At 64.8% G+C, this 12,224-nt stretch overlaps 3 protein-coding genes across 4 annotated transcripts; 2 read left to right on the top strand and 1 right to left on the bottom strand.

Moving 5' to 3' along the window:
• The first annotated feature begins 49 nt into the window (after positions 1-49).
• On the top strand, positions 50-2,194 carry CHLRE_09g404400v5 (uncharacterized protein). Its single transcript, XM_001695081.2, has 4 exons — positions 50-314; positions 468-814; positions 1,107-1,253; positions 1,527-2,194. Exons 2-4 carry the CDS (start codon positions 566-568, stop codon positions 1,626-1,628), a joined length of 498 nt encoding a protein of 165 aa, XP_001695133.2. The 5' UTR covers positions 50-314; positions 468-565; the 3' UTR covers positions 1,629-2,194.
• Positions 2,195-2,326: 132 nt separating this feature from the next.
• CHLRE_09g404450v5 (uncharacterized protein) lies at positions 2,327-7,919 on the top strand. The gene is made up of 8 exons (XM_043066134.1): positions 2,327-3,915; positions 4,092-4,224; positions 4,549-4,623; positions 4,786-4,885; positions 5,110-5,259; positions 5,493-5,708; positions 5,897-6,405; positions 6,710-7,919. Exons 1-8 carry the CDS (start codon positions 2,828-2,830, stop codon positions 6,776-6,778), a joined length of 2,340 nt encoding a protein of 779 aa, XP_042920736.1. The 5' UTR covers positions 2,327-2,827; the 3' UTR covers positions 6,779-7,919.
• Positions 7,920-7,927: 8 nt separating this feature from the next.
• CHLRE_09g404503v5 (uncharacterized protein) lies at positions 7,928-10,959 on the bottom strand. Of its 2 annotated transcripts, none has more exons than XM_043066136.1 (4): positions 9,867-10,959; positions 9,348-9,805; positions 8,549-9,193; positions 7,928-8,088 (listed from the first exon to the last, which is right to left on the bottom strand). In XM_043066136.1, exons 1-4 carry the CDS (start codon positions 10,667-10,669, stop codon positions 8,036-8,038), a joined length of 1,959 nt encoding a protein of 652 aa, XP_042920734.1. In that variant the 5' UTR covers positions 10,670-10,959; the 3' UTR covers positions 7,928-8,035. The 2 variants fall into 2 exon arrangements, with proteins under 2 accessions (XP_042920734.1, XP_042920735.1); XM_043066137.1 differs by having other exon boundaries at positions 9,867-10,403.
• Positions 10,960-12,224: the final 1,265 nt, after the last annotated feature.

The following is a 12,224-nucleotide window of genomic DNA, read 5'->3' as shown; positions in this document are numbered from 1 at the left end:
GGGGTTTAGAGCATTGCATTCCTCATCCCAACTGAAGAATAGCGCTGTTTAACCTCCCCTTACCTAGAGCATAGCAAAGCATTGAATACGTGCTGAGCAGCTGCTACTGAGTGGCGCACCAACCTGCCCGCAAAATTGGTTGCACGCTGCGCAGTCCATTGCCTCTGAGTTGCTTCTGAAATTGCTTTTGACCAGCTACTAAAGTGCTTTAAGGCTTGGCGTAATTACAATAGCACCTGTTGAGAGAGATCCCAGCTTGTGTGGGCTGGTCCCTGGCGCTTGGCGAGCACCACCAAGGCGCAGACGATCTGAGGGTATGCCATGGATGTAGACTAGGGCGGGCTTGCACTGGGTATGGGGTGGGTTTGCGCTTGCCCACCAACCCGACACGGTACGCATACTCGCGCAGCGAGCACACCTGCGCACAACCGTGCCCTCGAGCTGCAACACGCGCTGCCCGCATACAGGAGCCCAGCCCAAGGAGTCCGTGCCAGCCGCGCCCACATAGCTGCCACCTCCAGCAGCCCCGCCCTCTCAGCAGTCCCCAGCACGCTGCATGGCAGCCATGTACCGGGGCGGGCAAGACTGGCGGGACGGGCCGCGCGGGGGGCCGCGCTTCAACGACGGCCCCCGCGGCGGGCCCTACGGCGGCCCGGGGCCCCGCGGTCCGCCGCCCGCCGCCTCGCAGCCCGCTGCGCCAGCTCTGGAGATTGATCGGGAGAAGACCTGCCCGCTGCTGATGCGGGTGTTCCCCAAGCAGGGCGGCCACCACAAGCTGGAGGACTTCACGGACCGGGCCAAGCTGCCCGACGAGGTGCGCGGTAGTGGGGCTGGAAAGGCATCAGGAAAAGGGGATCAGGTCATAGGTTGGTGAGCTGCGGCGGGGAGGATGCTGGGCGACACAATCTCCGAGGGCAGGAGACCCTTCGGGCGCGCTGTCGGCCGTGGGTTGAGCGGACAGGCTTGCCCGTGCAGGGTCCGCAAGCCCCGCATGCGCCACCTTGCCAAGCTTAGTGCCTCCTGACCTGTTCACACTTTGCTACCTAACTTGACAAGGCATGCGCTCGCAAACCCCATCTTGTCCTTTTTCGCCTCCACCTCCGCAGATTGCCATCTACACCTGGATGGACGCCGACCTGCGCGAGCTGTCCGACCTCATCAAGGAGGCCAACCCCGCCGCCCGGGCCCGCAACGCGCGAATGAGCTTCGCGTTCGTGTACCCCGACCGCAAGGGGCGCAACGTCATGCGACAGGTGGGGTGATGTGTGGGGGATGCGGGGGTTGACCAGGGTGGCGGGGATTGCTGGGGAGGGGGAGGGGGTTTGCGTGTCGGGCGACCGGGTGCAGGTGGGCGTGCCTGCAGGCTGGAGCGGCTCAGGGCGCGGGCGCGGAATCTGGATGCTGTACCAGCGCTGCGGCTATGCGTGGTTGAATGAAGCCTGAGGAGCAAAGAGCTCCATGTGATTTGGCGCCCTTGCCCGCATGGCCCGGCTCTGTGACACTTCTCCCCCTGGCGCTCCGTGCAGGTGGGCGTGGTTCACGCCACGCGGCCGGGCGAGGACGACACCAAGACGCTGCGCAGCCTCAACTTCCAGACAGGCGACTACCTAGACGTCTCCATCTACTGAAGACGATGCCTGTGTCATCTTCACCTTATCTTTACCTGTGGTGGACAGGTGTGGGGGAGGTAAGGCGGGATACCGAAGGTCTTGCGCTGGTGGAAGCAGGTGGCGCAGGACGTCATCCTGATCACTGGATGTACACTGGTTGGGGAGTGCGTCGGGAGTGTGCACTTGAGTGCTGCTCAGGCTGGTTTTTGGAGAGTACTCTTGGACCTACCTTGCCGTGGGTGTCCCTGGTAGCCAGGAGGAGGTGCAAACGCTACTCGCGCGTCTTGTGGGTGTCCCCAGTGTGTACGTAGTGTTAATGGCCTCCCTAGTGTCAAAGCGGGCAATTGAGGGAATGGAAGTGAGTGTTCGTGTTCGACTATCAGAGGAGGCCGATGCAGAAGAGTCATCTGTATGGGGGCGGACCGTGGGGGCGGGCGCGGAGTTGCACTTCGTGCACTGTAGCGAGTGCGAGGGACAAGTGGAGGAAGGCGTGGGGACAGCATGCCGGGCGACATCACAAGGATATTTGGAATGGTCAACTTGTTCGGAAAGATACAGGCACTGGCTTGTAATCACTAGAAAGTTCGGTGCCGGCATGTGTTGGCGCATGTCCCCAAGCCCTGCGAGCCCCTGAGGCACGCTGAGCCCGCAGCTGTTATGCGCCACGCCAGTGGAACTGTTCTGAGCCGCCGATTGGGCTTCCAGTGGCCGCGGATGATGCTTAAGAAGAGCCGCATTTTGGCATGCGGTGGCAACTGCGCTTTTTAGCGAAGGGGCCGCAACGTGAGCGCGCAACACATACGACTTGCACATTTTTTGCTTACACCCGGCGTCGCTTGGCGATCTGCCTTCAAACTTTGAAACGCGAACAGCCGATTGGGTCCTTCTACCTTGTCGAGGGTTGATGCGTAGTATTGGATCGGAACGATTTTTTGGTCACAGACGTATGAATCTCTAGCAACGTCAAACCGCGCCTGCGGGGCGCCCACTTGCCGGCCGGCACGTTTTCGCGTCAAGGCGCTGAAATGTCGAGTTCCTCCCACTTCATCACGCGCGGTGGCTGTGCTAGCAGTGGATGTCTACTGCAGCAGCAGAAGGATGTGACACACCGTGTGGACCCCAGCGCCGTCGAGGATCAATGCGCGAGCTTCCACTTGGGCAGCACAGCGCGGGCTTTCTCAAGAAGGAGCGTGTGCCGTATTCGGGTATCTCCCTCGATGACCTGGAAACGAGCCCAGCTCTGCGCGGCGGACCGTCGGAGCGCCGCGACGGACTGGTCGGTTGCACCTGAGGAGTCCCCAGCGCGCCCCACCTCACGCAGCGGATGTCGCTACGGCAACGCTAACATTGCACCCGCCCCAGCCTCACACGAATGTCTGGATGGCACACAAACGAGCCGTGATAGTTCTGAAAACGCCACAGCTTCGTCCAGCGACTTGCAACGCCAGGCGCTGCTACAGTTGCTCGGCCCTTCGACGCACCGTGGGCACACGACTGGGTTGGGCCTGCTGGCGCTGGCCCAGGCGCACCTCGGCCTGGCCGGCGCCGCTAGCACGACATCAGCATCAGCATTGCCTGACAGCACCACGACACCGGCATTGCCAGGCACCGGATCACAGCGGGCAGGCGCGCTGTCCAGGGGCCTGCTACAGCCGGTGAAGGTGGTGGCGGCACAGCAGGAGCGGGAGCAGCAGCAGCAGGCGCCATCGGTGATGCGCTTGCAGGCGGCGTGCCTGGCATCTGTAGCGGCGGCATTGGTGCGCTTGCCGCAGGTGGCGGTGGAGCAGCACGGCCAGCAGGGTAGCGCAGCAGCTGCGGCGGCACTGTCGGTGCCCTCAGGCCTCATGCAGCTACTCGGCGGAGGGGGCGTGCGGGCGGCCAGTGGCGCGGGCAGCAGCGGCGGCAGCGGAGCGGCGGCGACAGCCACAGCAGCGATGGCCGGCTCCCAGCAGCCCGCAACGGCGGCAGCGGTCACGGTCTCCGCTGCGGCGGCATCCGCTCCCTCTGCTGCGGCGGTAGCGCGTAACGCTGCGGGCGCGGCTGCCGCCGCCGCAGCTGCAGCAGCTGCCGCGGCTGTATCAACACAGAGCGCGAGCAACAACGTTTGTAACAGTATGGGTGAAAGGGTTGGTGCGGGCAGCAAGGCCACTACAGCTGTGGCCAAGGCCGGCGACAGTAAGAAGCAGCAAGCAGCAGCGGCCCCGCCGTATCACGGGGCGGCGAAGGGGCAGTCACAGGAACAGGAGCAGGAGGTGGCGGTGGCGGTGGCGAAGCCCAAGCCAGCAATGTTTGAGAACCCAGTCCGGTGAGCCAAGCGCCTCAGCGTATCATGTTATGCACGTGGGAGGACCGCACCGCGCACAGGCTATCCTCAACTCCTCACGACCCCGCCACCGCCACCAACAACAACAACGCTCGCCGCCCTACCCACTGCCTGCCATCCCCCATCTTCGATACCCTCCGCTCACCCTCCGCCCGCAGGTACCTGAAGCTGCTGTTCAGCGGCGCCATGTCGGCGGTGGTGAGCCGCAGCTGCGTGGCGCCCCTGGAGCGCGTCAAGATGGACCTGCTGCTCAAGAACGGTACCGGGGACGCCGTGACCACCGCGGCCCAGGCGAGTCACGACATGGACAGGGGCTGGCGTTGGACCACTGGACGCCTGGGTGCGGGCGGGGTGGCTGTGTGCGTGCGTGCGTGCGTGCGTGTGTGTGTGTGTGTGCGTGCGTGCGTGCGTGTGTGTGTGTGTGTGTGTGTGTGTGTGTGTGTGTGTGTGTGTGTGTGTGTGTGTGTGTGTGTGTGCGTCAGGGTGACCAGGCAATGAACTTGTTGTGAGGAGCGGCAATCGTGACCACCAACCGTGTGTCTCGCCACGTTCATCGTGCGCGCCCTACCCACACGCACGCACGCACGCACGCACGCATACTGTCCGCCCCTGCAGGTGCTGCGCACTGAGGGCATCGGCGGGTTCTGGAAGGGCAATGCGCTCAACGTGCTTCGCACCGCGCCCTTCAAGGTGAGCAGGACTGGCGGAGTTAGAGGGGGGGACAAGGGGATACTGGGAGGCGGCCGGGGACCTCCTGGAGGCCTCCGCGACAAGCTGCCGCGTGCCGCCCCGTGCCTTGGTCCCAACGCCTGCCCACCCTCTGGGCCGCCGCCTCCCCCGCCCCTCCGCCAGGCCGTCAACTTCTTCTCGTTCGACATGTACCACGCGGCGCTGCTGGGCTTCAGCGGCATAGACGGCAACATGGAGCGATTCCTGGCGGGCGCATGCGCGGGTGCGGGCGGGGACTGGGTCTGAAGACTGGATGGCGAGACTTGCTTCGGGACACCTAGCGGGGAGGCTGGGTGGGCGCTGCTGGGGACTTGGACAAGGGGAGGAAGAGAAATAAGGAGATTCGCACATGTCGGGGGAAATGGTCGCCAGCGCCAAGGGCACATCCGGTACGCGCGCTTGGGACAAGGGACACGTGTCTCACTTCATACACATCCCCCCCCGCAGGAGTGACTGCCACGCTGGTGTGCTTCCCACTGGACGTGGTGCGCACGCGGCTGATGGCGGGCGCCGTGGCGGGGCCGCGCTACGGTGCCGGGCCCTTCACCACCCTGGCGGGCATCCTCAAGCACGAGGGGGCGCCGGCGCTGTACTCGGGTGCGTGGCTCCGCGCGAGCCGGCGCAGCAGCGAGGGGAGGGGGGTAGCTGCTCATGGAGAACGCGGGGGCGGGGATCGACATTAGTAACTAACGCGGCTGCACGCACGTGGCCTGCCCCTCCCCCATCTTCCTCCCTATCCTGTGTTGTGTAATATGGCATGCGTCTCTCGCACCCGACCCATCCACTATCATTCCTAAGTCTCCACGCCTGGAAATCCCTCTTCCCCGCAGGCTGCCTGCCCGCCGTCATCGGCATGGCTCCCGCGGGCGCCGTGTTCTATGGCGTGTACGACTTGCTGAAGGCGCGACACCTGGCAGCCCTGGTGGCGGAGCGAGAGGCAGGCGCAGTGTCAGGGGCGGGGGCGGCGCACCGCCTGGGGCAGGGGCAGGGCCTGGCGGCGCCCAACGTGCCACCGCAGTACACACTGCTGTACGGAGCCATGGCGGGTGAGTGCGGCGTGTCGGGTTCAACGGAGGGAGGAGTGAAAGGGGAGTGACGGTCTGACACCGAAGGCAGGGCGTGTGCTGGGCGCCCCCGCTGCGCGGAGAGGCTTTGGTGGCCTCAGTATGTGCCGGCTGCATGTGTGCCAGCTCACTAACCTGCCGTCGCCCCGCTGCCGGTGCTGACGGCGCAGGCGCGGCTTCGGAGCTGATCGTGTATCCGCTGGAGGTCATTCGGCGCAAGATGCAGCTGCAGTCCATGGCGCTGGCCGGCATGAGGGCGGCGGCGGCCGCGGCCGGAGGCAGTGCCGGCGGCGGCGCCGCGGGCGCGGCGGCGGCCGGCGGCGGCGCAGCCGCTGGAGGCGGTGCTGCCTCAGGCGGCAGCCTGGCTGCCGCCGCACACATGCACCACCACCATCAGCAGCTGCACCACCACCTGCACAACGCGACAGGCGCCGCTGGCGCCGGCGCGGGCGCCGCAGGCGGCGGCAGCGCTGCCGCTGCCGCCTCCTCGGCGTTGCGCTACGGCGGCGGCGGCCACCACCTGGCCGGCGCGGCGAAGCGGCGGCTGCTGGCGTTCAGCACCAGTGCGGCAGTGGCAAACAGCCCGGGCCTGGCGCGGGTGGCGGCGGCGATCGCGGCCATTGTGCGGGCGGACGGGCTGAGGGGCTTCTACAGCGGCCTGCTGCCCAACATGCTGCAGGTACGGCAGGCGATGCGGGAAGGGCAGCAAGAATGGGAAGCGCCGGGAAGGGAGCGGGAAGTGATGGAGAGGGACGAGACGGGGGAGCGTGTTGAGGCTGAGTTGGTAGGACAGGAAGGCGCCCTGTTACAAGGGGTAAGTTGGGTAAGTAGGTGGGTTGCACAGTTGCATCACGGCCGCATGCCGACGCGTCTCAGATAGACACCACTATGATGCAGCTCCGGTTCTCGAATGTCTTGATGCATATGTTATAACTTCTAAACGCCCGGGCCCCTGTGCTGCGCTCCTCTCTTTACGTGCGCAGGTGCTGCCCAGCGCCGCGCTGAGCTACTACACCTATGACACCCTCAAGACGGTGCTGGGAGCCAGATAGCTACCAGGGCACGCTTGGCTGGGTGGTTAAGCGTGTGTGCGAAGGTGGGCTAGCAACATGAGTGCTTGCGACGGGGTGTGGGCGCCAGGCCCAGGCTCGTAGCCAAACCACAGTGAGGAAGCAGCTGGGAGCTGAAACGCCCTTTGCTGTGAGAGAATCACGCGAGTATTGTACTGAGGGGCAGAGTTAAAGATTTAGAGAGGCTTCAGGCAGCTGTTTTGCAAGTGGCGAGGGAAGGTGTAGGTGATGGAATGGTAGCAAGGTGAGCATGTGCTTAGGTCTTTCAAGATGAATACTGAGAAGAAACAATCCCTAGTAAGCGGATCAGCGGAATATTTCATTTCTCATTGTGCTAATGGTGCTTGCGTGTGTCAGTGCGCGGTATACGTCTGGGCCGTCACTGCCTGTCTTAGTCTTAGGTTCACCAAGGCTGTCACAGGCACGGGTGCTACGTGTGTGTGGCGTGGAAGGAGTGGGGCGGGCGTTCGTTGCCGATGCGCAAGTGCGGCTGGCCGGGGTCTGCAGACATGTGACTGGCAGGCTCAGGGTGGGAGCTTTCATTGTGCCCAACCAGATGTGTGTATGCTGACGGGGTAGGTGCGCCATGGCAGTAACAAGAGGTGCTAGCAATAAGAAGGCGGTGAGGCAGATTTGGGCGATGCCACGACATTTTGACAATTGGGCGCTGGGAGAGCTCTTCAGTGCGCAGGAATCACCGGGACTGGTTCGATGTCGGATGTGCACGCGTGCGTTTCCAGGAGCGGATTTGGCGAAGACTCCATGCATGCTTCATAGGGTGCACCCATGCATGCTACTGGGACGCTGTTAATGAAATTACAGCGTGGTGGCCGTTGCTGAGCCTGATGCAATTACGGTAGTGTTATAGTGCTCCGCGCGCGTGCAGCAGGACAGGGGGCAACGCCGCCGGACCCTTAGCCAGCGCTAGGGTGTCTACTCACGGTGTGTACTCCCCACCTGGATAACGCTGGCGGGTGCCGCTTGTCGATTGTAAGCGCTGTCAGTTACCTGAATGTAGGGGCCGTGGGCCATCAGGAGCCGTCAGCTCCTCATAGCCAACAGATATGCGCGCTGCCCGGTGCGTGGAACCCTCACCAACATTGCAGTGTAAGGGGGCTAGCGAACGACGTCTGCTCTGCCCATGCCGACCTGTGCCTACACAGTCTGCCGGACGGCGCTTCTTCACTCTTCAGTCCTTCTGCTTCACGCAGGGGCTTCCCCAGCTACGTGCTCCTCCCCCTACTTTGCCCACTGCCCACGAGTGTGCAGGACTTGCTGACCAGGGCTTGCTTCTGCAGGTAGCGGCGAGAAGCGGGGCCCAATGCAGGCCCTCTGGCGAGATTTGCCGTTCCATGGGATCGCATTCTCACCGCGTGGGGCTGAATAGTGATTACGGTCTCCGGCACTCGCCAACTAAACCCCGGAGGGCGGCCGCAGTGGATCTGACCGCCGCTGGCAGCCCCATGCAAGGTACGAACTGGAACTTGGAGCGCTTCCTCCCGGAATACAGAGTCGCTGGCGCCAGCTATCTTCACTGCACCCCACTCCCCAGATGCAGCAAACGCGGGCTTTGCGCTGTCACTGAGGACCCCCCAGGAGCCCCCAGTACAGCGTGGGCGAGGGCGTGGCAGGCAGCCCGCGTGACGCGGCCGCGGGCCCGGGCGTGGTAACGGCAGTGCCAGCGCACCCCAGCCGGCGGATGCAGGTGGAGCAGTGTCGTGTCATTCTGCCGGTTATGAATGTCTCCGCCACCTGTCCCGCCATTAATGGCGGGCGTTGCACTGCCGCGTGGCTGGTCCTCCCGTGCGGGCGCTGCCGGCGTCGGCGGCGGCAGCAGGTCCGGGTGTAGCCGTGCAAGGTGCGGTAGCAGCCCGCTGAGTGCCTCCCGCACCGTTCCACTGCTGTCGAGGTTGCAGTAGCGCCGGATGCGCCAGCCTAGCCGCAGGCACGCCTGCAGGCCAGGTGCCAACCCTCCCGGGACCTCCAGCACCGAGATTGCATCTGTTTCCGCGGCAAAGATGAGCGCATGTTGCCGCAGGAAGGTGCTGACTCCCACCACGCTGCCGTGCAGCGCTGATGTACGCAGCCGCAGGCGCGGCGCAGGACTGAGTGCGCGGAGGGCGCGCGACTGCTGGACGACTATGAGCGCTGCCGTGCGCAATGCGTGTTCGTCGTCCTCGTCGTGCAGGAGCTCACCGGGGCTGGGTACCGTGGTGTCGCCTGCCGGCGTGAGCGTGGCCTGCAAACACGCGAACTGCAGGCGTGACGCAGGCGCCCAGGGCTGCGCCGGGTGCAGCAGCAGCACGGCAGGCGTTGTGGTGGCGCTGCACAGTGCGGCAGCGAAGGGCGGCAGCACCGTGCGCATGCCTGCCCGCGCCAGAGTGGTGACTGCCACGACTGGAGGCGCGGGTGCAGGGGCATATTGCGGCCAGCCCCTGCCAGGGTACGGTACGCGCTGCGGCGGCACTGGAAGTGGGTCGTCGTCGTTGTCGAGACGAGCGCCTGTGCTGTCATGAGTGGTGGGTAGCGGGTCGCGGCTGAGCGCATCGGCGTTCTGGTTGAGCAGTCCCGACCGAGAAGCTGTACTGCTGCAGTATCATCGCCCAGCGCGCAGCCTGTCCGGTTAGCTCCGGCTGTGACATCAGCCACTCCAGGGGCGCATGGTCTGTCACCAGCGTGAACGGCGTGGCGTGCAGGTAGGGGCGCAAGGTCTGAATGGCCCAAACCGCCGCCAGCAGCTCGCCCTTGTAGCTGCCGTAGCGCCGCTCATGCACGTTGCAGGTGCGGCTAACACAGGCGACCATGTACTCCCGCGCGTCGTCATCCAGCTGCCCTAGCACGCCACTGACGCCGTCCTCACACCAGTCCGTGTGCAGGATGAGCGGCCGAGAGGGGTCGTAAGCGCGCAGGATCAGGCCCTCGCGCGCAAACTCCGCCTTAACTGTGTCGAGCGCCAGCTGCTGCTCCGGGCCCCACGTCTCCGGACCCCACACCACGTCCTGCGTCAGTCTGCGCCGCCACCATGGTGGCAAATACCAGCAGGTCGCTGCCGGGCTGCCGCTGTATCAGCATTCGCGCCAGCTCCGTGTCCTCTGCGTCGTCACTCCCCCCCAGCGGCAGTACCGGTCCTGCGTCTGCAGGTGCCAGCACTTGGGGCGGCGGCGTGTGTGTGTCGTGAGGCGTGAGGTAGTGGCGCTGCAAGACGACGGCGGCTGCTAGGACGGCGCTGAGGGCCAGCGGCGGCGGGGCTGAGCGCAGCGCGGCGAGCGCTGCGCTGGGCGGCAGGCCGGAGGATGCTCCCGGCACGTGCCCCAGGAGCTCTTCCCAGTCACGCGGCGATAGCGGTTGGGCCGGCGCATTGGCGTCCGCGGGGATGCAGGTGGCGCCGGCGGGGAGGGCTGCAAGCCGCTGACCCGGTGCATGGACCGGGACGTGCGGCAGCGGCTCGACTTGAGCGGCAACAGGCAGCCGCACGCCGGGCGCCACGAGCTGGGGTAGGCGTCGCTGGGGCAGGGGCCGCATCTCGCGGAACACGGCGGTGAGGTGCTCTGCGGTGGCCAGGTTGGTGTAGAGGCTGCATGCGTGATGCACGCCGACGCCGGTCTGTACCAGGTCAAACGGCACCGGAATGCCGAATGGGAAACCCAAGCCCTGCTGATGCTCGACAGTGGTGGGGGGCGCCAGCAGCACGTAGGCGGGCGCCGGCCAGCGCCGTTGGATGCAGTGGCGCTGCAGGGCGCCAAGCAGCCCAAGCACATCGGTCTCCCCCCAGTGGTCGCTCCACCCCCAGCCGCCGATGACCAGCCACTGCCCGCCCGCAGCAATGGGTAGCTGCGAGATGAGGGAAGCAGCCGCTGTTACTGGGTTGCGCATGCACTCTGGCCACCTGTGTTAAACCAGGCTAGGCATAGACATAACCTAGCTGGCCAGGCGAGGACGCTGCTTCACTGCTGGAGGAATACGCGAGTTGCGGGTTGCTGGGACAATGGACTGCCGTCGCAGTCCCCGAGTTGTGAGATACCCCGGCGGTTCTCACTGGGCATGACCCCGATTGCTAGCTGGTCCAAACGCTGGTCTTGCCTGCCGCTGAACACGCCTTGGCGTTCTCGCTCCCGCAGGTGATCAGTCTGCTCTCAGCGAGTCACAAGAACTACACATTAGTCATCGTAAAGCCAATATGGAGTAACAGCGGACAGTGCCGCTCACAGGCGTCACTGCCCGCTACGTGCGCCGACCAACTGTACGGCAACTTCTCACTCGCACCTTTCTCTCAGGCTGATAGCAAGCAAGGTTAATCCTACACCAAGCAGGCGATACACAGCAGTCTTAGCTGCTCAAGTCCACACGCAGTCACACACGCGACACAAAACCCTAGGCTACACACGCTCGTGCCGGTGGAATGCAGTGCCGGCAGAATGGCGCGACAGCAGCCGCACAAGCGCCGACGCAGCGGCGGCATCACCTCGCCACGCATGCTTCTGCGGAGGCAGCGCGTGTGGCAGCGATGTCCGCTAAGCAGCGGCCGCATCACCTCCCCGCGCACGCCGCTGGGGAGGCAGCGCGGCTGGAGGGCACGGACGCGCAGCAGCGTGCAGCGGAAACGGGCGCGCACAAGCAACGACGGGCAATGCAGCGCTTCCCAGCTCGCACTGAGCGTGGCCCAGTACTGCGGCAAAAATTCAAGGTGGTTTGCAAACACGTCCGCGAATGCTGTAGGGTGTGGGACCTGGGGCACATTGCCATGCGGTGCGGTGCCCGGAAGTTGCGCAGCGCATGCTTGCGTGGCTGCGGGGATTGCGGACAGACTATTGACGAGTGTTGCGGAACTACCGTAATGCGGACTAGGACGGGGGGCGGGGGCCGGAAGACGCGGAGCTGGCGCAGAGGGATGCAGACCAGGCTCGCGGAACAAATCCAGCGACAGGGGCCTGGGCACACATCCTAAGCCGCGAGCTATCCCTCGGCGGTCCGGGTGCCATAGGTTATAGCTGCCGTGGGGGCAGGGGCGCAATCCCGGCCGGGCGACATCCACATCCTGCCGGGGCGACATCCACATCCTGCCGGGGCGACATCCACATCCTGCCGGGGCGACATCCACATCCTGTCCGGGCGGCAGCCACATCCTGGCCGGGCGGCAGCCACATCCCTATCTCCCTGCATTCCCTGCCCTTATGTTCACTGTTCCCCCTTGTTTATGTGTTTACACAAGCTGCTGCAGGCGTGATTGCCTGCGTTGGGACGGCGCTGGGCGCGTGTGCGGTGCTCACGTGTACGGCATGGAAATGCTCTGGTCGATTGGCCTGAATAAAGGTGCCGTGAATGGCTGTGCAATAGCAGAGAATAGTGCGCGTAAGGGGCGGTGAGGCTGTGCGAACTAACTCCAGACTCGCGGCTGGATGATTGCCTGCGTTGGGACGGCGCTGGGCGC

The sequence above is a fragment of the Chlamydomonas reinhardtii genome, chromosome 9, assembly GCF_000002595.2.
Source record: "Chlamydomonas reinhardtii strain CC-503 cw92 mt+ chromosome 9, whole genome shotgun sequence".
NCBI classification, from domain to species: Eukaryota; Viridiplantae; Chlorophyta; class Chlorophyceae; order Chlamydomonadales; family Chlamydomonadaceae; genus Chlamydomonas; species Chlamydomonas reinhardtii.
Note: the sequence above shows the minus strand (reverse complement) of the source record. Positions and strands in the feature narration are given on the sequence as shown.